The 24,731-nt window shown below is 35.0% G+C and overlaps 1 protein-coding gene and 1 long non-coding RNA gene across 2 annotated transcripts; one reads left to right on the forward strand and one right to left on the reverse strand.

Annotated features, from left to right (window-relative positions):
- The first annotated feature begins 9,740 nt into the window (after window positions 1-9,740).
- On the forward strand, window positions 9,741-12,946 carry LOC120072960. Its single transcript, XR_005480641.1, has 3 exons — window positions 9,741-10,046; window positions 10,215-11,960; window positions 12,776-12,946. It is a non-coding gene; the product is annotated as an uncharacterized LOC120072960 (long non-coding RNA).
- A 904-nt stretch (window positions 12,947-13,850) lies between these two features.
- LOC120072924 (cytochrome P450 71AU50-like) lies at window positions 13,851-16,554 on the reverse strand. The gene is made up of 2 exons (XM_039025462.1): window positions 15,457-16,554; window positions 13,851-14,605 (listed from the first exon to the last, which is right to left on the reverse strand). The coding sequence occupies exons 1-2, from the start codon at window positions 16,330-16,332 to the stop codon at window positions 13,991-13,993; spliced, it is 1,491 nt and encodes a 496-aa protein (XP_038881390.1). The 5' UTR covers window positions 16,333-16,554; the 3' UTR covers window positions 13,851-13,990.
- Between the last annotated feature and the right edge of the window lie 8,177 nt (window positions 16,555-24,731).

Genomic DNA, 24,731 nt, shown 5'->3' on the forward strand with positions numbered 1-24,731 from the left:
TAATACTAAGCGATCGCTTAGGTTTTGTTATTCAATCGTTTAGATAATACTAAGCGATTATTTAGGTTTTGTTAAGCGATCGCTTAGCTAGCTATTACGCGATTGTTTAGATATCCATTACATATCGTGTACTAATTTATAAAGCAATTGTTTGGCTAATACTAAGCGATCGTTTAGGTTTTGTTATGCGATTGTTTAGATTTTGTTATGTGGTCATTTAGATAATACTAAGCAATCGTTTACCTAACTGTTGCGAGATCGTTTAGTTTTCGTTTAGATATATTTTTGCTAAATTTGTAGAATACAATTGGTGTTATACATTTAACTAAGCAAATAAATAACTAAGCGATCATTTAGATAAATTTGTGCTAAAATTACATATTGTACAGTCAATTGGTGTTGTACAGAATATAATTGGTGCTAAAATTACATATTGTACGATGTGTATATCAAACATATTCAAATTGATATTCAGTCGTTGGTGCATCATACTCACTAATTCACTGACTATTATATCAGTTTTGACTTTCAGACCTTTCATATGACCACCAACATAATTTCTTCCGAACTCATCCAAATCCCCACCAAATCGTACAAAGATGCGAAGTAGCGCCATTGATCTACAATTGGATAAACAAATCATTGATAAGCGAACGATCGTGTAAAATTACTAAACGATCGTGTCTAAATTACTAAGTGATCGTGTATAACTTACTAAGCATTCGTGTATAAATTACTAAGCGATCGTGTATAATTTACTAAGCGGTCGTGTATAAATTACTAAGCGATCGTGTATAATTTACTAAACGATCGCATAATAATTTTCTAAATGATTACTTAACGATCATGTTCAATAGACGCATTCTGACTGGTTTAATTTTTCTTAATGTGGCGTACGGAGGAAAAAATAATAAAATATTCCCGAATGACCGGTTTAATTTTTTTTTAATGCAGTGTGCAGGGGAAAAATAATAAAATATTTCTGAATGCGTCTCTTCAAGAGGTGTGATGACATGTAGAAATGCATGTCATCTTAGTCCTTTTACTTAGAATTATGAAGGTTGTTAGACAGAAATTGCGTTGATTATGCTAGGAATTTATGAGAAAAAGAGTTTGCGTTGATCAACATGTCGAATCTCAGCTAACCCATTACTTTGCATTAATTATGCATTCAATGTTCTATTTTTGTAGCCAATGTAGGAAATGAATGCAAATGCGGAAATCGGACCATCGCATAGATGACCGCATGCAGAGAAACACTCCATCGCAAGACAAACACATCGACCAACACATGGATGTTGCGGTAATCAGCCGTATGCGTCCATTGCATGGGAGTTGTACTCGTCAAGCGATTGCGGTCATCATATAGAGTTGCGGTGTTAAGTGAATGCGGCCATTGAATGATTGTGGCTACGCGACAATGCATTCGAATGGGATCAACGCAAGGTATGTGGAATGAATGCATCAACGCATCTACCTCGAGAAAATCCAATGCTGATGTTCACATTTAACCTACCACGCCGTTGGTGGCAGAGGTTTAGAAAGGACGAACGTGTAAACATCAGACTCAGAGCAGTTTAACTAATGTTGTTGCCGGCCAAGCTCTAGAAATAGAAGCCGATGAGCTAAAATTCATTTTATCAAAGGTTTTCGCTTGAGGTTCGCCTGGGGCAGATCCTTGTGATCCAGACAACTGCGTGAGAAGATGGCTGAGAGTTCTTCATCTCCTTCATCTATTCCGAGTGACGACCGGAGCCTTTGACCGGAGCTAGATCTCGAGAGAGTCAGCTTCTCCACCCATCCATGGCACCATCGGCAGCCTTGACGCACATCCGCTGGAAGCAAAGTTTTGCTTCTAGCCGGTCATTTCTTTTTCCTTTCTTTTCCTATATTGTATTGTATGACACTTTGAATTAAGAAATTAATACAATGTGTTTTTCAATGCATTTCTCTATTCCTTCGACTTCATCTCCATCTTCTTGCTTAGCATCTTTACTTTCATTGCAACACTTAGTGGGAGTGCTTGGATATTGCATACTTAGTCATGTGGATTAGGAATATGAAGCATGTAGCAACCCACCGAGAGGTGTGCGTTGTGCGAGTATGTGAGTAATCTTATTTGCTTAGTGTGAAGCTGCTGCAACACCTGTCTATGGGCTAACGCATTGCTTTTCTATGAGTGAAGTCAGCAACAATCAACTGCCCAAGAGGGTAAGTGGTTGGACGCATTAAGCAAGGTATGCATTGTTCACTAGGGATAGTAACAATCTTAGGTCAGCGAAGTTTATGCGATTGTCTTGTATTATATATGCTTCATTCGTCCATTAGGGATACTCGGGAAGATAGTCTAAGGACAGAATTTAGGCTTGGGAAGGTCAGGTCAGAATCTAGGCTTGGGAGAGCCAGATTACAACACATAAAACAAGAGATAGGCGCTTAGGAATGAGCATTATTTGTTATTAACGCATCGCATGCATCCTAGAGATAGGATACGATTGAATGCGGTCACCGCAGCATTGTGTGTATTTTGCATCATCGCATAGGAAAAGAATAGAGACTTGGAATAAGTTCTATAGACACTTTTGCATTCAACACATGCGTCTAAAATTAGGAGCACCACATTTCCATTGGAAAATGACTTGCCGTATATGGTTGTAGCATGATTGCATGGACTGCGTTGACTAGAGTTGCCCTTGCGATCACTTTTAAGTTTTGTAATGAAAACATCTCTGCATTTTATCTATTTTCCCACACATTTATTTCACGTCAAGGTTTGTCGCATTTCTACCTTTCGTGCATATTCTCATTGCATTGTCTGTTAGATAAGAGTAGGAGTAGGATTAACATAGCAACATCCCCTTCATTATTTTATTTATACTGCCGCATGCAAATCATCACAAACATATAGTTACAAATCCCTGTATTCGACCTCAGATTACCTGAGAAACTTGCGTTCATGTTATACTTGACATGAATGCAAGAAAACTTGTGGCAGGATGCATGGTCATCGTATACATTCGTTAACGCAATTTTCATTCCAACGCATACCATCGACGCATGATTATCAACGCATATATTAAGAACATGCATCGCATAATGCATTCACAGGATTTTGGTTGTCGAGTAAAAATTGACTTCCAATTTCCGCGCACCAAGTTCTTGGTGTCGTTGTCGGGGACTTGGCAACTAAATGTTTGTTAAGTTTTGTGTCTCTGCGAGCAAACTTTTTATCTTGGGTGTATTGTAGCTTGTGCAACCAGGTTGCAAACAATGTTGAAGTGTAGGCGATGCACTAAAAGCCAATGTTGACCCCAAGGTAGAAGGACAATCAGTCACAAAAGAGCTAAAGGTGGATTCTAAGCACATGATGGCCGCATGCGCCCAACAATTGACGGAAGTTCCAATGGTCAAGGTAACTTGACCCAAGCAGTTGAGAGCCATCTCCTGCATGGAAGACTCCTTGCAATGACAACACTCTTATTTTTCCAGGGACGTCTTCTACTCTATCTTTATTTTGCTTTCTTAATATAGGTTAATTTTATTTTATTTTTATTGTTATTTTGGATATATGGCTGCTTCTTTGGTTTTGGGTACGTTTGCTCTTGTAGGTGCAACAATAAGTCTCCTCGGTTCGTAGCTCAACGGAAGAATTCCTTTCACCCTTCAACGCAAGGCTTCAATCACGTGGATTCCAATGCATGAGCGCATGCGTTGTTCCGCCTAAGGTCTTTTCTTGTTATCTTATATGCCTTATCCTTTTGAAATTCTCTTTTTTCCGATTGCGTTGTTTTTCAATGTTTCTATTATGGTACGTATAGTTCACCGCATTTTCTAATTAATCAACGCAAGGCATTCTTTACTTTTATTAGCTCTTCAAATTTTGAAAGTCTTAAGTTTTATTTTGCGCAAACCTGTGTTCAAACATTTATTATCGCATTCTTGTAATTTTATTTTTAGCTTTGTGGTGAGAACACTGCCAACCTTTAAGTTTGGGGGTGGCAGCAGTCTCGGAGAATTGCATTCATTATATTGCGATCATTTGAAAGAAAAACAAAATTTGAAGTGAGATTTTAAGAATAATAACTCCACTGTCCACGCAATGGGGAAACCCATGTTGATAAGAGTTAAGCAGTGAAAGGCACTTGCTCAAAGTTGGATGTCCGCATGACACACGTGGGGGCAAGCCAAAACGAAGGCAAGTCGCCAGGATCAGCGCATTAGCGCAACTCCTCTGTCCAGCGCAAGCCAAAACAAACGAGACAAGAGTTGAGTTGAATATGGAGCAACCGAAGTTGGATGCCTGCATGACACATGTGGGGGTAAGCCAAAATGAAGGGCGTAACCAGGTTCAACACTGCATTTGAATAAGTCATCACAAAGTTTTGAAGCAATTTTTTTTTTTTTTTGAATGAACGCAATCTCAAAAGCTAAACACAAAATTGCGATGAATGAATAAAATTTTTTGAGCAATGGCTTATCAGATCTAAACTTAGAAAAGATCTTTTGAAAAAGTAACCAAAGTGGAAGAGAGTATTGCAGTGATGGTCAAAGGTGTGTGTGAATTATATTCTGAGAAGTTGGTCATCGCAAAGGAAAACATGAAAGTGAGTTAGAATTTCTTGAGTATAACGCATGCTTAAGGACAAGCATGATTTTAAGTTTAAGGGCGTGATGACATGCAGAAATGCATGTCATCTTAGTCCTTTTACTTAGAATTATGAAGGTTGTTAGGCAGAAATTGCGTCGATCATGTTAGGAATTCATGAGAAAAAGAGTTTGCATTGATCAGTATGTCGAATCTCAGCTAACCCATTACTTTTCGTTAATTATGCGTTCAATGTTCTATTTTTGTAGCCAATGCAGAAAATGAACGCAAACGCAAAAACCAGACCATCGCATAGACGACCGCATGCGGAGAAACACTCCATCGCAAGGCAAACGCATCAATCAATGCATGGATGTTGCGGTAATTAGCCATATGCGTCCATCGCATGGGAGTTGCGCTCGTCAAGCGATTGCAGTCATCATGTAGAGTTGCGGTGTTAAGCGAATGCGGCCATTGAATGATTGCGGCTACGCGACAACGAATTCTAATGGGATCAATGCAAGATAGGTGGAATGAACGCATCAACGCATCTACCTCGAGAAAATCCAAAGTTGATGATGACATTTCACCTACCACGTCGTTGGTGGCAGAGGTACAGAAAGGACGAACGTGTCGAACGTCAAACTCAGAGCAGTCCAATTAATGCTATCGGTGACCAAGCTTTATAAATAGAAGCTGATGAGCTAAAATTCATTTTATCCAAGGTTTTCGCCTGAGGTTCACCTGGGGCGGATCCTTGTGATAACTTGTAGAAATACAAGTTATTTATACTGTTTTATTTCGATATTGCGATAAAAAGAAAGAAAAGTTGCGTCGATAGTATAGAAATTGGCTAAGAAATGCGAGAATTATAAATTGTCATCAATACACCCACTAACACCATTGCGATGGTAGAATAGAGTGTTTCAATTTCTGTTTTGCAGGAAATCAATCACCGCATGCGTTCATGGTTCAAAGATAAAGTGAACAACGCATCTACGTCACATTGCACCCATCAATCGAGAACAAAGAGACGATCAACACAATGACGGCGCATGCGACAATTGATCAAGAGCTTAGTGATCAATGCAATCTCAACCGCATGCAGTAATTAAAATAACACCGCATGCGGCGATCGATCAAAGATGTAAAGAGCAATGCAATTGGTGAGGATTTTGACAAGTGTACAGCTTTTAGTTGTGCATTTCTGACAGGTTGATTGCGTAACAGAAGGAATATTCACTCCACCATTTCAGGAACTACCTTAACCATAAAGTGGGGACCACAATGCAAAGAGTCAAGCTTTGCCTATAAATAGCTTCTGCAATTCCATTGAAAGATATACTTGAATACATAGAAATGTGTATATACTGATCTGAGAGAGAGACTGGTCTGAGCGACTTCCAGAGTAGATTCGAGAAGAATCACGAGACAAGGTCAAGAGGTGAGTCTCTGGGCAAAGAATCCTTTCAATCCCCGCCGTTGAAGCTCTGTACGAAGGTCATTTCTACCAGAAGAGCAAGCCTGAGAGGGATCCTCTCCATTACTCCCACACGCCGGTAAGCAAAACCTCCATCCAGGATCTGTGTCAAGATATTGACACTTTTCTGTATTTGTTTATAATCTTTGTTTCATCATCTGTATTCATCTTCTTTACCTCTTTCATTCACACCATGTATCGAACGCTTAATCATAGTATTAAATGTTATGATCATTTCCATTATCATCTCTCTATCTATTCCCGTTCATCCATGATTCACTTTCTCCATGATGTTTTCTTAATTCCCTGGGTAATTAGTAAGAATTAAGCAAGTAATTAATCTGTGTTAAGGAAATAATTAAGTTTAGCTAAAGCATGCTCGACGGCATCTTCACCTGTGAGAGCAGAAGTGAAGATGCTATTCCACCTGTCGAGAAAGGGTTGGAAGAATGCGTTAACTAAAGCGAGAAGTACTTCTAAAGATGGAAGCAACCTTGCGTTCATTACGTTCATCCCTGTTCACCATAGAGATGTGGGAACGCGGCCGATCACCGAAAGGTGTACGCCAAGGGAAAGGGGAACCTTAGTTGCATCTTTAACGCAATTAACAAACTTGCGATGTTTTTACTATTTATTCTTTCTATTTTTGATTCATTCATAAAGACTTGCCATCGCATACCACGATCCTTTGTATAACATCACAATCAGTCTCAACCTCAGTATCATGTATCTTGTATCTTGTATCTTGTATCATGTTAGCTTAGGATTTTATTTTCAACGTAATTTTATTTTATCAACGCAATTTATGTTTATCGCAATTTAAATTCATGTACAAACCAAATCTTTTATTAATTGTAAAACTGGTCGCATGTATCACAAAAGTAACAAATTAACGAAAACAATCCCCGTGTTCGACCTCGGATTATTCTGAGAAACTTGCGTTGGAATTATACTTGGTTTCAGCACAAGGAAACTTGTGACACGCATTACTCTATCACATATTACAAGCATATCATTAACAATGCATATTTAGAAGTAGTATCGCATAAAGTTGCATGAGCAATAATGCAACATAAACATTCCATCTTTGTCACTAAGTTTATGTTGTTAACGCGTATACTTGTTCATTCATTCATATTCATATTTTTTCATATGTTGTAAGATATAAAAATAGTGTTACAAGTTTATGGTAACATGAGCTTGTAACACATTATCATGCATGCACAACACGAAATCCATTTCCAGTGTGCCACCTTGTGATCCAGACAACTGCGTGAGAAGATGGCTGAGAGTTCTTCATCTCCTTCATCTATTCCGAGTGACGACCGGAGCCTTTGACCGGAGCTAGATCTCGAGAGAGTCAGCTTCTCCACCCATCCATGGGACCATCGGCAGCCTTGACGCACATCCGCTGGAAGCAAAGTTTTGCTTCTAGCCGGTCATTTCTTTTTCCTTTCTTTTCCTATATTGTATTGTATGACACTTTGAATTAAGAAATTAATACAATGTGTTTTTCAATGCATTTCTCTATTCCTTCGACTTCATCTCCATCTTCTTGCTTAGCATCTTTACTTTCATTGCAACACTTAGTGGGAGTGCTTGGATATTGCATACTTAGTCATGTGGATTAGGAATATGAAGCATGTAGCAACCCACCGAGAGGTGTGCGTTGTGCGAGTATGTGAGTAATCTTATTTGCTTAGTGTGAAGCTGCTGCAACACCTGTCTATGGGCTAACGCATTGCTTTTCTATGAGTGAAGTCAGCAACAATCAACTGCCCAAGTGGGTAAGTGGTTGGACGCATTAAGCAAGGTATGCATTGTTCACTAGGGATAGTAACAATCTTAGGTCAGCGAAGTTTATGCGATTGTCTTGTATTATATATGCTTCATTCGTCCATTAGGGATACTCGGGAAGATAGTCTAAGGACAGAATTTAGGCTTGGGAAGGTCAGGTCAGAATCTAGGCTTGGGAGAGCCAGATTACAACACATAAAACAAGAGATAGGCGCTTAGGAATGAGCACTATTTGTTATTAACGCATCGCATGCATCCTAGAGATAGGATACGATTGAATGCGGTCACCACAGTGTTGTGTGTATTTTACATCATCCCATAGGAAAAGAGTAGAGACTTAGGAATAAGCTCTGTGGACACTTTTGTATTCAACACATGCGTCTTAGAATTAGGAGCACCGCATTTTCATTGGAAAATGACTTACCATGTATGGTTGTAGCATGATTGCATGGATTGCGTTGAATAGGGTTGCCCTTGCGATCACTCTTAAGTTTTGCAATGAAAACATCTCCGCATTTTATCTATTTTCATACACATTTATTTCATGTCAAGGTTTGTCGCATTTCTGCCTTTCATGCATATTCTCATTGCATTGTCTGTTAGATAGGAGTAGGAATAGGATTTACGTAGCAACATCCCCTTCATTCTTTTATTTATATCGTCACATGCACATCACCACAAACATATAGTTACAAGTCCCTGTGTTTGACCTCGGATTACCCGAGAAACTTGTATGGTGGTTGAGTTATCTTCATATTGGTCATTTTATTTTTTGTTTTTGTTTTTCAAAATTAAGTCTAAAAACACTACTTCCACCTCTAAATTTATTCATTTATTATCTGATTGTTACCAATGGTTTAAAAAATTAAGTTAAATTTTGAAAATTAAAAAAAAATAGCTTTTAAAAGATTGTTTTTGTTTTGAAAATTTGGCTAAGAATTCAACTATTGTATTTAAGAAAAATCCTAATTATTGTAAGAAATGGGGGAGGAAATGAGCTTAATTTTCAAAAACGAGTAACCAAAAGTGGAATAGTTATCAAAGGGAACCTTATCATTATGTTTCTTTTTTAAAAAAAAAAATCATTATTTTTATTCAAAATTTCTATTTGTTTACAATAATTTCTAAAGTTTTTAGCATATGGGCATTAGAATTTGAAACCCTCGAGTAATAGAGGAATATACATGGTCAAGAAACACTTATATTAAAAAATTGATTGTCATTATTTATATCAATAAGATGCCTCTTTTCTCTTTAGTTGGTTCAATTTTACTGCTCTCTTATATTTTAGCATGCTGCCTAAGCATAATAATTAGAGATTTCAACATCCATTAAGCCAATTTTTATTATGTTATCTTAAGTCAACGAAAGAATCAATTTGAAACGCATCGAAACATACCCAAAACTATAAGTTGAAATATCAAATTCCAAAAGAATTCAAAAATTATAATTTATCCTAAAAAAATTCAAAAGAACAATGAATCATCAAATACAAAAATTACTCAACGGAATAGTATCTTTGATCACTATTGAGAAACCTTATGAGCTAACCACAATAAATAGACTAATTTAAATTGCTAAAGTAGTTTTTAAAAAAAACTTAATATCTACAAATTTGGTATTGCTCATGTTTTTTCCCTCATACTAATTATCCTCAAAAGTATATGTGCTCCAAATTCTATATCTCTCTTTGGTTGTATTAAAATACAAAGATTTTAACTCAACTCAACGGCTAACATCACTGCAAGGAATATGGCCTTTTATAACTATTTGTTATAGCCTCTTAAGAAATGAGCTATGAAATCTAAATGAGAAAAAAGAGGCGTAAAAATGTTAAAATGAATTTGGTTTGGGCGCTAAACAATTTTGAACTGTCCGCATGAGTCCTATTAACGGTCACCCTCACCCCTCTACTTTAACACATAAAAAAAACTCTTTGCTTCCATTTTCCTCTCTCTCTCTTCCCTTACCTCATGTCTGGACCCAAAACGTTGCTGCTGGAGAAAAATTTATCGATGCTCATTTATTCGATGTCGCAGATCGTAGTGGCGAGGCAACGACTGAGACCTGGAACTCGAATTTCCTCCAACTCCTCTCATCTCAAAAAATTTCGAAGGAAAACACGATTAGATAAAGGAGGGAAAATATATTGTCATTCACCATTTTTGCTGCTTGGGATTTGGGGTAAATTTTCTCTCTCTCTCTCTCTCTCAATATTGATTTTTTTATCTTGTAAGGGTTTAAATATCGATAAACCAACATTCCAATCAAAGAACAAACGAGAGTCATTGACTATGGTGATCTATCTTTCCTTCTCTCACGCTGAAAATAAGAAATTTTCTCACATTACAGGCGGCAAGAACAACAGAGCAAATGGCTAAGCATTAAGGGATTCTTTACAGAAAGAACCTCTCCATCCGAAAATATAACCACAACGAATCAGTGGTGTACATTATATAATCTCTCTTTCCATGTGTGTAAGTTGTAGAAACAAAACCCAAGCAAGTAAGTTATTTTCCCTTCATTTTCTATTATGTGAATCTTATTTTGTTGATTTACTAAATAGGATTTTTGAGCAAGAAATGTACAGTAAAGTCCCACATATGTGTAACTTTACAAATGAAATGAAAAAAATCAGAGGTTAAATCACTTTAAGTTTGATTTGTTGGAAAACCCAAAATATATGCACTCACGCTGCAATTTTTAAAGAACATTAGGAAATGACAGGAAAACTTTTTGTTTATGTTCCAAAACTCTGTTTAAAACAAAACAAAAGAACCACTGTTTTCTCTAAGCTGTACATAATGATATATAAACTTGCACATACGAAAAAAATATATATATATCCATTAGAGGGGATTGATGACTGCTATTTAATTACAATAACGAGGAAGAATAGTTCATTAGAGCTATAACAACATGAATTTATGGAAGAGAATAGTCTGTATTAAACCTCATTGACGGAGGTAATTGATTAGCAAATAAGGACCAATTTAGGTAACTATTTGAAAGGGTTGAGTTTGCTTAATAAATATTGACATGCATATAAGAAATTCACTCCAATTAATATTGTATTATTGCTAAAATGGACTTTACCAAATAAGGGTTGTAATCTATTGCATAGATAGATGTGAACTTGGATTTGTGCTCTTGTTTTACATCATTGCACAAACAAACTAGAGGTAGGAAGTTCGTGCACTCTCATGTTTGCTTGATAAATCTATAAAGGCAACCCACTTTAAAATATTTTTCAATTACTAAGATGTATTCATTATTGATAAACGAGAGGAAGTTTCTTTGGATAAGAAATAGTTGTTGAATTCTTGTTTTGTTTTTCTACATTAATCAATGAGAGCACTTTCTATTTTTAAAGATTTTCTAGTTAACAATAGTTGTTGATGTAAATTTCTAATTGATGTCGTTAAAGATAATAATTGATCACAATTAAGGAAAATATTGGATCTTATCTTTTGTTGCAATCACAGGGAAGTACTGGCAATAGTAGTTTCTTGGAAATTTTAGATTGTCCCCTGTTAAACTGCTAAATTGTTTGCAACTTTCGATTTCTGGTATGCGAGTTGATATTGGTTTCTAATAATGATTTGGTGTGTTCTACATTGCATTATTCTTTCATTAACAGGTGCCCTTTCTACAACCTAATTTCACCTTGTTGTCTTCTTCTTTTCTAACTGTTCTTGTTGCCTTCTTTTGCTCTTTTGCCTTGTATATGCACTCCACTCTTGATTTTTATATGTTATGAGATGCCCTTTAAAACTTCTTTTTCAATTGACTGTTTTGGGTTTGAATGGTATGTGTTTGATGTTTTGCCTCATCGAATGCCTTAGATAGTCGGGACATAAAAATTTCATGATTATTTAATTATCTGCTTTTGTGCTAAAGTGTTCTTACATTAAAACATTTAGCCTGTGGATAGTAATATAGTATGTGTGCTAAGATAGATGTATAGAACTACTATCAATTGCTTATGGATTTTATTATTGTGTTTGGAGTTTCTACAAAGAATGAAAGTTGATCTAGGAGAGATGCGAGGGTTTGGTGGAAGGGCAAGACTATTTGGTTTCTCTATATATATTTTCGGTAAGAAACAAATGATGTAAGAGAGAGTGACAATGCCAATTTTTCCTTTCTTTTTTGAACAAAGAGTCTATTAGATCATTGTTAATAAAAATGAGTCTGTCGAATACTGAATTATATATTTTGAAGAGATGTGTATGACTATCAGTTTATCATGAATAGGGCTAACGGTGATTGGGGGTGTGAACAAAATAGAAGAAAAATTAAAGATCACCTTAAGAGAGAATGAGTTTGAACTAGTTACCTACTTAATTCAATGAAAAACACATAAAAAAAAAAAAAGTTAAACTATTGCCTCATAAGATAAGTCGGGGTGACCACAAGTATCCATGTTTATTTTTGAGTTTTCATGTTTATTTTTTTTAGCTTGTTTTACTATTGAGAAATGGAAAGTAAAATCTTAACTTTGTGATACTTTTGTGATTTTGTTTTTGAGTTAATGACATTCGTTTCATTATTGTTCTGTGTATTGTTGGTAACTTTAAACCACACATTCGCTTAATGATATATATGTTTATTCATAAGTTTGCAAGTCTACTACTTTCTTAGTTTAGTTGGTAGTGGAGTTTTGCATTGCTCCTTTTGTTTTTATAGCATATCATTTATGTTGGGATGGTTGGAGGATTTTGTTAGCTAATAATCGATTTAGAAAAAAAAAAAAAGATTTGTTGGGTTCATAAGTTTGGGATGTTCGGTTATGTAATTTTGTTATTTTGGTTTGGTGTCAATGGATTTCTAAATAACTTGTGCTATTAGTTCAATGGGTTTCTTTTGTTATATTTGTTTGTTTATATGTGTCTATGTTTTTTGTTTAATAGGTATCCATCAAAAGGTATAAATCAACCTTCTAAAGAAATGTTCATTAGAAGATCAAGAGAATCTTAGGAATTATAAGTGAACAAATAAGACTTGCAAAATATTTTATTTACTCGAAAAAATAAACATGAAAAAAACATTACTTTATTTTGTATCATTTGTATACTTTGTTCTAGGAAATAACTACATTGTTTTTTTTTTTCTTTTGTAATATTAATAGATTTATAAAATTTTAATTATGAATGAAAGTCATGGTATTTAATGTGTTATGAAATATTTAATATGTGTGGGTTGAGCTTGAGCCACAAGTTTATTTTTAACATAAAGATGAAAATTATATACAGATTATTATTGTTGAGAAAAAAAATTGTATCTTTTATAGCCTTGAGCAAAGCTATAACAAAATTTATATAGTGAAAAAGAAGTGCTATCAAAAGATTATTATAGTAACTATAGCTATTATGAAAGACCAAATAACCTTACTATAGCATAAGATTAAGCTATAAATACTATATTATAGCGTTAAAAATATGCTATTATAAATTAAAGATGACATATTATTTTAGCTATATAAACATACCATAGCTCTAATAAAAGACACTATGAAATATTTTTATAGCAAAGTAAATAAGCTATACCTTCATACTTTATTATGGCATTCAATATAGTTCTACAAAAACACTATAAAAAATTCAGACTTTTAATAGCATGGATTGTCAAGACCTTCTATTGTATCCGTTATTTCTTGTAGTGTATACTAATCTTATTCAAATCCTACAACTTATATCTATATCTTGATTGAAATGAATAATTTTAGAGATGAAAGAATGGAAAGAATGGGCTTAAGAGGGCATTGAAGAAACAAGAAAGAATTAAAAAGAGAATAAATGAACAAGTATTAGATCATAGATTGAAGTAGATGAAAGAGAGTGAATGGAATAGGGAAGGTGAAGGATGGGTATAAATAATGATTTTCTTTCTAGAAATTTTTAAACATTGCTTTTTAGAAGGTCAACAGTAGTAATAATATAATGGAAAAATTAAATTCTAAGAGTATTATTAAAATAAGAAACAAACTTCAGAAGTAAAGATATCGGTTTCTTTTCATAGGCTAACTTGAACTCAATCTTTTTGAAAGTTTAAAGGTGAATCACAACAATATTTGAAAGTTCAAAATATTATTAAAACGAAAACTAAATCCAAATCATAAAAACATATTAAATTTGAAGACGATATCGAGGAATCACCAAAAGGTCATGAAGTCTAGGACAAGTTAAACCAAACTCTTCAGTCATATTCAATTCAGAAGTCAACATACCATTTGGAAGTGTCCAATCAAAACAATGTACAAGTTGAGCCAACACCAATTGAACCAAAGTTAACCCCAATTGCATTCCAGGGCAACCTCTTCGACCAGATCCAAATGGAATCAATTGAAAGTCTCTTCCTTTCACATCCACTTGACTGCCAACAAACCTTTCGGGATCAAACTTTTCAGGATCAATCCAAGAATTTGGATCTCTTCCAATAGCCCATGCATTGACTATTATACGTGATTTTTTAGGAATATGAAAGCCATCAACAATATAATCTTGACGTGACTCGTGTGGTAACAATAAAGGGGCTGGTGGATATAGCCTGAAAATTTCTTTAACTACCATTTTCAAATATTCTAATTTTTCTAAGTCTGATTCTTCCACAATCCTATCCAAACCAATTACCTTTTCTAATTCTTCTTGCAATTTCTTCATTGTATGTGGATGCTTAATTAGCTCTGACACTGCCCATCCTATTACAGTTGCTGTAGTATCCATTGCTGCTGTTAGCATATCCTATATACACAAATTTTCATCATAATTATTTATACACTACAAAGATTTTGAGCCTTTACATATGCAAACAGTTCTTATAATTTTTTTTTTTTTAATTTGAAACCTTTTTGTACAGATATGTTGCTCATATTATTGCAAAATTACTCTGTTTTTCTACCATATTTAACAGAACTACCATCTGTTTCTTTTCTTCTTTCAAACTACAAACTCCTAAAAAAAGAAGGATTGAAATAGATGAATTTACAAGTTAACCTTAGAAACTATTTAATATATTGTTAAACTTTTAATTTTATATCCAATATAGAGATCCTTGAGCTTTCAATTTTGTGTTTAATAGATTCTTGGATTATAATTTTATATTTTTTAAAATTCATAGATCTACTTGACACAATATTGAAAGTTTAAAACTTTATTGGACGTAAAATCCAAATTTTATATCTAATAGATTAATTAACTTTTTAAAAAAAAACATTTCAAATATTTCATAGACTTAATGGACACAAAATTGAAATTTTATGTCCTAATAGTTATGTTTAAAATTAAAGAGTCCATTAAACAGGAAACAAAATGTAAATTTCAAATTAAATTTTTAAAAGGATGGATTAAACACAAATTAAAGCACATAAAATCTAAATTTCGTATATATTAAATTTTTAAAAAATTCAAAGATTTACTAAACACACCATTAAAATTTCACCTAAGTATCGATAGATATTTTTTTAAATTCATGAATCTACTGAGCAGAAACTCAAAAATTCAGATACTAAAGAGGCTTAAAAAGAACAGAGACTAAATAAATATAAATTTAAACCTGAATAGACTCTTTTTTTAATCAAAAGCAGTATCCATACCAGCATTATAGCTTTAATTGCAGATCGATCAATCTGATAATCAGTTTCTTGAAAATTCATAAGCTCCAACATGACATCCACAAAATCTTTAGTCTTCTTTTCACCCTTAGCTTCAAGATGTTCATTAATAATCCTCTCAAGAAACTCATCCAACACTTTGTGAACATTTTTCATTCGATTACTCAATCTTTGAATATCAAACCTTGCAATAAAAGGGAAAAAATCCCCCCAATTAGGCGTAGCTGCTAATTGTGAACCTTCTTGAACAACAGCTTTGAAACCCCTTTCATCAAACTCTTGATCTTCATATTTCTTCCCAAAAACCATCAAACAAGTAATATCCGTAGTAAGAGAAGTAACTTTACAACTAAGATTCACCACAGCTTTGCTATAAGAAGCTTTTTTAAGATACTCAATCAACAACTCAACCTCATGCTTTCTAATGGACTTGAAAGAGTTAATTTTGAGGTTGCTAAGCAATTCAAGAGTGCACATTTTACGCATGTTGCGCCAATAAGGACCATATGGGGCAAAAACTAAGTCCTTTTGGCCATAATTCATTTGCTTTGAGGCTTCTGAAAGTGGTCTACTTGCAAAAATAAGGTCATGAGTTTTGAGGAAGAGCTCAGCAGCATAAGAAGAAGAGATTATGATTGTGGGAACAAGGCCTAGTTTTATGTGCATAATCGGTCCATATTTTTGGGATAAGGCTTGAAAATCTCTATGAGGAAGCTTTCCTAGTAAATGGAGGCTACCAATAATGGGAAATCCTGTTGGACCAGGAGGCAATTTTTGGGTTTTGAAAGGGTATAGTTTGAAGGGAAGAGCAAGAGAAAGCAGGAATAATATAGAAATAATGGCAAAAATCAAAGCCATATCAAAAGGGAAGAAAACTATATGAAGTAATTTTGGAGAATTGGTATGTAATGGAAGAAAAATATAAATAAAGATGAAGTTTTAGGTTGCTGCATTATGTTGTCAATAATTGAAGGAGGATTATAAATACCTTTTGGGACCTACCATAATTTATTCATACTCTTATCTCTTGCTTTCCTTTTGAACAGGATGAATTTGGCCCATTTTAGGATTTTTGACATGTGAATTGTCATGTTGGTGGAGATTTAAGACGTTTTATACAACTATAATTAAGGTTGTTTGAAAAATATAATTTTAGTTAAGCTTTTTTTTTTTTTTAGAGGGAAAAAAAAACGTTTTTAGTCCAAGTGTCATTACAAAATTTTCTTGCCTTTTCTGGTTTGACTTTTGGTTGGGTGTGTATGGCCATCAAATGCAGCATAACATCCACAAAATTTTTGGATTCAAGATGATCTTTAATGATGCGGTGGTTATGAGGATTAAGCCAAATTAATTATGGTCAAATTAATTATGGCCAAACAAGAGAGAAATTCATCTCTAAGGTTGAGAGAGAGAACTCAATAGAAAAGGATCTTTAATTCGGAGTATGATTTTTGAAAGCTCATCTATGTTCTCACAATTGGTTGTTTGTAGTCTTGAGAGGAAAAAAAAAAAAGTTAATTAACTTACACTACAAACTAAGTACATATTAGGCCAAAGCGAGCAGAGATAACTGTGATATTTGGTTTGATTCCTCTCACTTATTGCACTAAAAAAGAAAACTACTAACCGAAAGCTAAAATTAACAAATAAAGTACTTAATCTAAAATCATGTCCAACATCATTTAAGAATGCAAAAAAAGATTTTACTCCTTAGCTTGAAGATCAAGTGCTGCAATGTAATGAATAAAATCTACTAAGTTGGGGAGTTGTCACTAACTGTTGCAAGCCCAACAGTAAAATTGTTAGGAGTGCAAATAAAATCCCACATTGATTAGTGTTGGGCTGATCACTCTTCACAAGTCCCACATACTCAAGATCAACGCTGGAGAGATGAAGAAATGGCTCAGAAATATTCTGCCAAATCCTTGATACTCAGAACTCGATGCTCGACTGCTTCCTACTCAATCCTCGATGAGAATTTCCTTCTTTTTCTGACGAGTCTCTGTTAAATCCTTGATGTAACTCGACGACAGCAGAACTAATACTCGATTGTACTCAACGGTTCTTGAACAATACTCGGTGCGACTCGAAGGTGAAAACGATGAACTCAAAGCTACTCGATAGCGAAGAATGGATGCACGATTGGCTCGATAATCTGATTACTCAATGTGATTTGAAAGATAACTGAATGGCACGCGATTTGCAGTAAAGAAACACTCGAATGAATAGGAAAGATAAGGGAAGAAGAAGGAGACACATTGTTTATGTGGTTCGACAAGATTGCCTACATCAACGAGAAGATCTAAATTCTTTTTACTGATGAAGATTGCATACAGATTCTTGATGTTTACAGAAAACTAAGAAAATGATGATAACTTTGTGATTTGAATTTAAAATCAGTAGTATTTATAGAGTATACCAGTTGACTGTTTTACAAAGTTAGTTATAAACAAATAAAATCTGAGGTATTTGAGGCAAAACTTCTTCAAATTCTCCACCTTGACTCCAATGTCTTGCAATCTTCTGGTCTTCCTGATTCTGACCGATTTGTCTACCTTGTGTCTGGAAGCTTAAAACCAACCTGTTCTAAACATTTAAACAATTTATGCTTTGAAATAGGTTTTGTTAATATGTCAACTGCATTGTCAGAAGTGTGGACCTTTAAAATTTCTATCTCCCCTGACTCAATTTTATCTCTAATGAAATGATACTTGATATTAACGTGCTTTGTTCTAGTGTGGAATTGTGGATTTCGGGACAAATAGATAGCACTTTGGTTGTCACAATAGAGTTTACTACTGTTTGCTCTATTCCAAAGTCTTTTAGCAGTCCCTTGAGCCACAAAGCCTTTTAGATTGCTTCTATTAAAGTCATATATTCAGCTTTTATTGTAGATAAGGCTACTATAGGCCTGTAATGATGCTTTCCAACTAATTAGATTAGGATCAAAAAGGAAAAAGTAACCTGTTAAAGACCTTCTTTTGTCGAAATCACTAACATAGTCAGCATCCACATATCCATAAAGCTCTAGGTTTGGTTTAGGTGACCTTTGATAGACTAGCTTTGAGTTTTTAAACCAAACTAGGTACTTTCGAATCCACTTAGTAGCCTCTCAGTGCCTCTTACTAGGATTAGACATATATCTACTAACTAAGCTAGTTGAATATGAGAGATCAAGTCTAGTAGAAATCATTAAATACATTAGGCTTCTGTCTGATTGACTATAGAGTATGACAACCATCTGTTTATGATGTTCTTGGTTAGAATCCTTAGAAGAGTTAGCTAAGGAAAGCTTAAAGTGTTGAGCAATAGGTAAACTCACAGGTTTGACGTCATTCATGTTGAACCTTTTAAAGATCTTCTCATAATAGGAGGACTGATTGATGCTTAGAATAGACTCCTCTGTGTTCATATGGATCTCTACTCCTATTACCTTGCTTTCTTCTTCTAAGTCCTCGTATTAGACTCTCTTTTTAAGAGGTTTTAATCATAGGTTAGATCTTATTTGGACCTACTTGCCAACAACATGTCATCTACATATATGAGTAGGTAAACTTTGTCCTTGTAAGAACCTGTATTTATATATACACATATGTCAAATGAACTTCTTTTGAACCCAATGCTAGAAATATAGTCATTGAATCTCTTATACCAGCATTTAGGTGATTATTTTAACCCATATATAGACTTATTGAGTAAATAAAAGAGATTTTCTTTTCCTTTAACTTCAAATCCTTTAGGTTGCATCATATAGATTGTCTCCTTTAGTGGTCCATGAAGAAAGGTAGTTTTGACATCTAGGTGATTAGCAACTAAGAATAGAAAAAATCTTATGGAGGTCTGTTTTACAACAGAGGAGAAAATCTCATAATAGTCTATTCCTTCCCTTTGAATGATCCCCTTTGCAACCAATCTAGCTTTAAACCTAGGCTTTTGATCACAGGATACTCCTTTAAGTTTGAAAATCCATTTAGATGCAACAGGTTTGTAATCTTTGGTAGAGGAACCAAAGACCAAGTTTCATTCACTTTTAGTGAATGCATCTCCTTATTCATTGCTTCAATCCAATCCCTTGCATTAGCACAACTTGTTGCTTCCTCAAATGTAGTTGGTTCTTGGTTATTAGAAGCTACCACAACATTTAAAACCAGATTCATATAATTTATTTTAGTATATCTAACTGGAGGTGTGATAGTTCTCCTTTGTCTATCCTTAACTAAGACATACTAGCTTAAATCAGGTTGCTCACATGATGTCTCCTCATGTTCCCTTACATTTTTCTCAGTTTCTCCCGTGTCACTAGGTTGGCTCAACTCATTTGGCTGCTCAGATGGTAACTCTACCTCAAATCTGGTGTTGGATGACTCTTCTTCATCCTCTACCTTTTTCTCCTTTTGCATAAACATCCCCTTTTCCCTAAAGATGATGTCTCTACTCACTATGAACTTTCTCTCAACCGGATGCCACATTTTAAACCCCTTGACACCCTCTGTAAAGCCTACAAACATACACTTGACTGCTTTAGCCTTTAACTTTCCCTTATTTTGGTGTACAAACCCTACACATCCAAAGACCTTGAGGTTATCTAGGTTAGAGGATGATTAGTCTACTTTTCCTCAGAGGTAAGCAATTCTAAAAATGTGTAAGGGAACCTATTCAAGGTATACACAGTATAAGATGCAGCTTCTACCCAATAACTTTCCCCTAAGATAGCATTAGAGAGCAAACACCTAACCCTTTCCATTATGATTCTATTTAACCTCTCAACAAACCCATTTTGTTGAGGTGTATACCTCACTGTTCTATGTCTAGTTATACCATTCTTACTACAAAATTTATCAAAGTGTTCATTGCAAAACTCAAGCCCATTATTGGTTCAAATGTATTTTAACTTTTTATATGTTTGATTTTCTATCATGGCTTTCCATTCTTTATACTTCCCTAAAACTTAGTCCTTAGTTTTAAGAAAGTATATCCAGCTCTTCCTAGAAAAATCATCTATAAAGGTTAGAAAATACCTTGAGCCACTAAGGCTTGGTGTAGGAAATGGTCCCCATAGGTCAGAATAGACATAGTCCCATGCTCCTTTGGTGGTGTGTTAAGATTTTGTGAAACTTTGCTTGGTAGCTTTACCTAAAATGTAGTGTTCACAAAAGGAAATGTGCTCATTGATACCTTTGAGTAGGATTCCTTGCTTGGACAAAGCTTGGATACCTTTCTTACTAATATGGGATAGTCTTTTATGCCATAAGTCAGCCTCTATTAAGCTTGCTGTTGAAGCCATGTAGGCAATTGTCATCATCTCTACTCCTTTCACAATGTAAAGGTCATTGACCTTCTCACCAACCAATACAACTTTGGAATCCTTGATCACCTCAAGAACTCCACCTTTTCCTCTGCATTCACCCCCAATGGAGTCCAACATACCTAGAGATATCAAGTTTCTCTTGGGCAAAGACACATGTCTAACATTTCTTAGAAGCTTGATTGATCCATCCTTTAGCTTCAAGGACACTGAACCAACCCCTTTTATCTTGCAAGCTTCATTGTTTCCCTTGTACAATGATTCTCCATCTATTTCCTCGTAAGTATTAACCAAGGTTTGAAAGGTATCATATGATAGGTACATCCGGAGTCAAGTACGCAATCATGCTTCCCAAAAGGACTGATTTGGTTGGTTTGATTTCTAGTGGAGGCTAAGGCATCAAAGTAAAAGTAGAAACCTTCAACCACTTATGCTTCTGGTTGTTTCCCCTTTTGATCATTCTCTTATTCTTGGTTTTTCCTTTTCAGACTATAGCATTCTCTCATCAGGTGACCTTTCTTCTTGCAGTAATTGCATCTCAGCTTGGTCTTAGGTTTGTGTTCTTCACCTGACTTGTTTTTATTCCCGTTAGACTGGTTCTACTTGTTCTTCCCCTTGGCAAACAGTCCCTCTGCACTAGGCTACTCCTTCTTGACTGATTGAAGCTCTAACTCTCTAGTTCTTATTGCTGAAATGATGACATAAGTGGTAACTAGTTCTCTGCCATACTTCAAAGCACTATTCACCTCTTTATAGGCTTCGGATAGAGAGTTTAATAGCACAAAAACCTCATTCTCGTCGCTAATTTTCTCACCAAGGCTCTTGAACTCTGAGACTATCCTCTTGAACTTATCCAAATTATCTGAAAGAGGCTTGGCAAAATCCATCTTGAATATGAAGAACTTCTTCTTCAGATACATCTTGTTGGGGAGATCCTTGGTTGCAAAAAGACCTCCCAGCTTGACCCACATCTTGTAGGTTGTGTCTTGATCAATTACTTGCCTCAAAATATTGTCATTGAGATTCAAAACCAGAGTCTCATATGCTGTAAGCTCCATGTCTTCTCTTTCTTGTGCTGATATGGTGGTTGATAATGTTGATGGGTCCAAAAGGGCCTTGTGTGCTCTTTGCTGTCCAATAATGGTTTTGATTTTGGCATTCCATAAGCCAAAGTCGCCCTTCCCATCGAACTTGTCAATCTCATACCTTGCAACAGCCATTTTTGATTTGATTGAGTATCGAGTCTTGATTTCTTGAGAATCTTGAAGCTCCAAGAAAGTTGATCTTGATGATCTTTAAAAGCTTTAATACCACAAATTGTTGGGCTGACCACTCTTTACAAGTCCCAAATACTCAAGGTCAACGCTGGAAAGATGAAGAAATGACTCAGAAATATTTTGCCAAATCCTCGATACTCGAAATTCGATGCTCGACTGCTTCCTATTCGATCCTCGATGAGAATTCCCTTCTTCATCTGACGAGTCTCTATTAAATCCTTGATGCAACTCGATGACAACAAAGCTAATACTCGATTGTACTTGACAGTTCTTGAACGTAGTCGGTGCGATTCGAAGGTGAAAACTATGAACTCAAAGCTACTCGATAGCAAAGAATCGATGCATGATTGACTTGATAATCTGATTACTCGATGCGATTTGAAAGATAATTTAATGGTGCGAAATTTGCAGTAAAGAAGTATTGGAATGAACAAGAAAGATGAGGGAAGAAGAAGTAGACACAGTGTTTACGTAGTTCGGCAAGATTACCTACGTCCAAGGAAAAATCTGAATTCTTTTTACTGATGAAGATTGCGTACAGATTTTTTATGTTTACAGAAAACTAAGAAAATGATGATAACTCTTTGATTTGAATTTAAAATTAGTGGTATTTATAGAGTATACCAACTTACCGTTTTACAAAGTTAGTTATAAACAAACAAAATCTGGGATATTTGAGTCAAAGCTTTATAAGGCCTTTTGGGTGGTACCAAAAGTAAAACCAGGGTTTATGTCCAAAATAGATAATATCATAACATTATAGATATAGTTAGAGGATCGTTGTCCTTATCAAAAAGTATTAGAGTAGCATTTCCCTATTTCCTCTCTTCTTCTTCTCCATTTTCCCATTGTTATTTGTCTTTCCTTTTCACATTATCTCTTTCCCCCTAGAAATGGCGATGAGCAAGCTTCTCTCCATCTCTTCATTATGTCCATCTTGGCTAACGATTTCTCCATTATCTATATTGCATACAACGTTCTTCTTTGGCTGCAACGCCTTCATCTCCAACAACAATACCAACTACCAAGATGTAAGGATCCTGGTGTCACAACCATCCTCAATGTTGACGCCGACTCCTCTGTCAAGCCTTCAAGAACAGCGAAATTCTAGAAATTTAAAAGTTTATACAACAAAAGAACCCTAGATAAGTTTCTAATTTTCTAAAAATGTCAGATTGTTTTAACTTTTCGAAATCCTCTCCATTCCCCCATTATTATCATCGGCTTCCTTCTTCTATACGTTCCTCTCTCTTTCATTCTCCAAATCACCATTTTTCTTCCACCATGCATGCCACCGTTCATTCCTCCACTTTCAAGCCCTCTCCAGTGAACCCATTTTACACCTACATATGCTCCCTGTTGCTGGTTACTGCTCCAAAAACTCGATGATGAGTCTCCTTTGTTCCTGCATCTCCAGCTTCTATTATCTCTACCCTTTGCGAAAGAAAGAAACCCTAAGAAGCATATGATGATTACTGGAATGGGGCTTGTCTCTATCTTTGGCAATGTTGTTGATACTGACTATGGTGAGTTGTTTTCTAATGAAAGTGGTATTACTCTTGTCGATCGCTTTGATGCTTCAAAGTTTCCTATTCGGTTCAGTGGGCAGAAGACTCTTAAGGATGCTGACCTCGGTGGAGATAAGCGCTCTAAGGTCATTTGATCGCTTTGATTAATTCTTTTCCTTTTTGTTACTATTCTGTTCTGGTTGGTTTTCTGGCTTATTTGCAACCTTTTTTTTTTTTTTTTTTTTTTTTTTTTTTTTTTTTTTTTTTTTTTTTTTTTTTTTTTTTTTGTCTCTTTTGTTGCTTAATGTATACTTTTTAATTCCCTCTTCTCCCTAAGGAAGAATGTATTAAATAGAATGAGTGAAATTGTAAGCAATGTATTCAGCTTTATATCTCATATCTTCCTCTTTTGGTAGATAATAATCACTAATGTGTTTGTATGAAGAATTTGGAACAAGTTTCAGTTAGCATTTTAATAGAAGTATATGTCCCCTCTTTTTCTATAGAATTCCATCTGGAATTTCTTTCTTCTTATATTGATATCGAATTTTACATGTTCTTGTGTTGAAAATGAATAGAAAGAAACGAAACTCAAATTTTAACTTTATAGTTTCACGAAATTAGCCTCCAAAGCACGACAATATTTGCCCATGTTCTTTCGTGTTCATTATTAGATTAAATTTGTAAAACTAGTGATCTTGTTAAATTTGAGAATATGGGGTTGGGATTCGTTTACCAATTGTTGAATCAGCGAAACGGATGTTTGTATCTAATTTTCTTCTTTTAGTGCATAACAAAAGGGGCACGACCAAATTTGCATTACCAATTAGTTGACACAAACAACAATACATGAGTTGCCAAGAGCTAGTGCCAAATCTATATGGTTCTATATGTTTTTTCCAATTAACATATGTTTTCCCAATTAACGACACTAGGACTTACTTTTTGAGAGAATTGTTTGTGCAATTCAGGTATTGAACAAACTCAGCAAGTAAGAAAGCCCTTGATTCTCTAAACCAAGGAGCAGAGTCGTGATGTAAGTAAGAAAGGCCTTCAGCTACATTCAAAGCTACTTTACATCGTTCTCTTGTTTTTATTTGTGTTACTTTTTTTTTTTTGGTAGTATTATTGGTCACTTAGGCACTTTCTAAGGTGTTATGAGAATTA

This window comes from Benincasa hispida, chromosome 3 (genome assembly GCF_009727055.1).
Source record: "Benincasa hispida cultivar B227 chromosome 3, ASM972705v1, whole genome shotgun sequence".
NCBI classification, from domain to species: domain Eukaryota; kingdom Viridiplantae; phylum Streptophyta; class Magnoliopsida; order Cucurbitales; family Cucurbitaceae; genus Benincasa; species Benincasa hispida.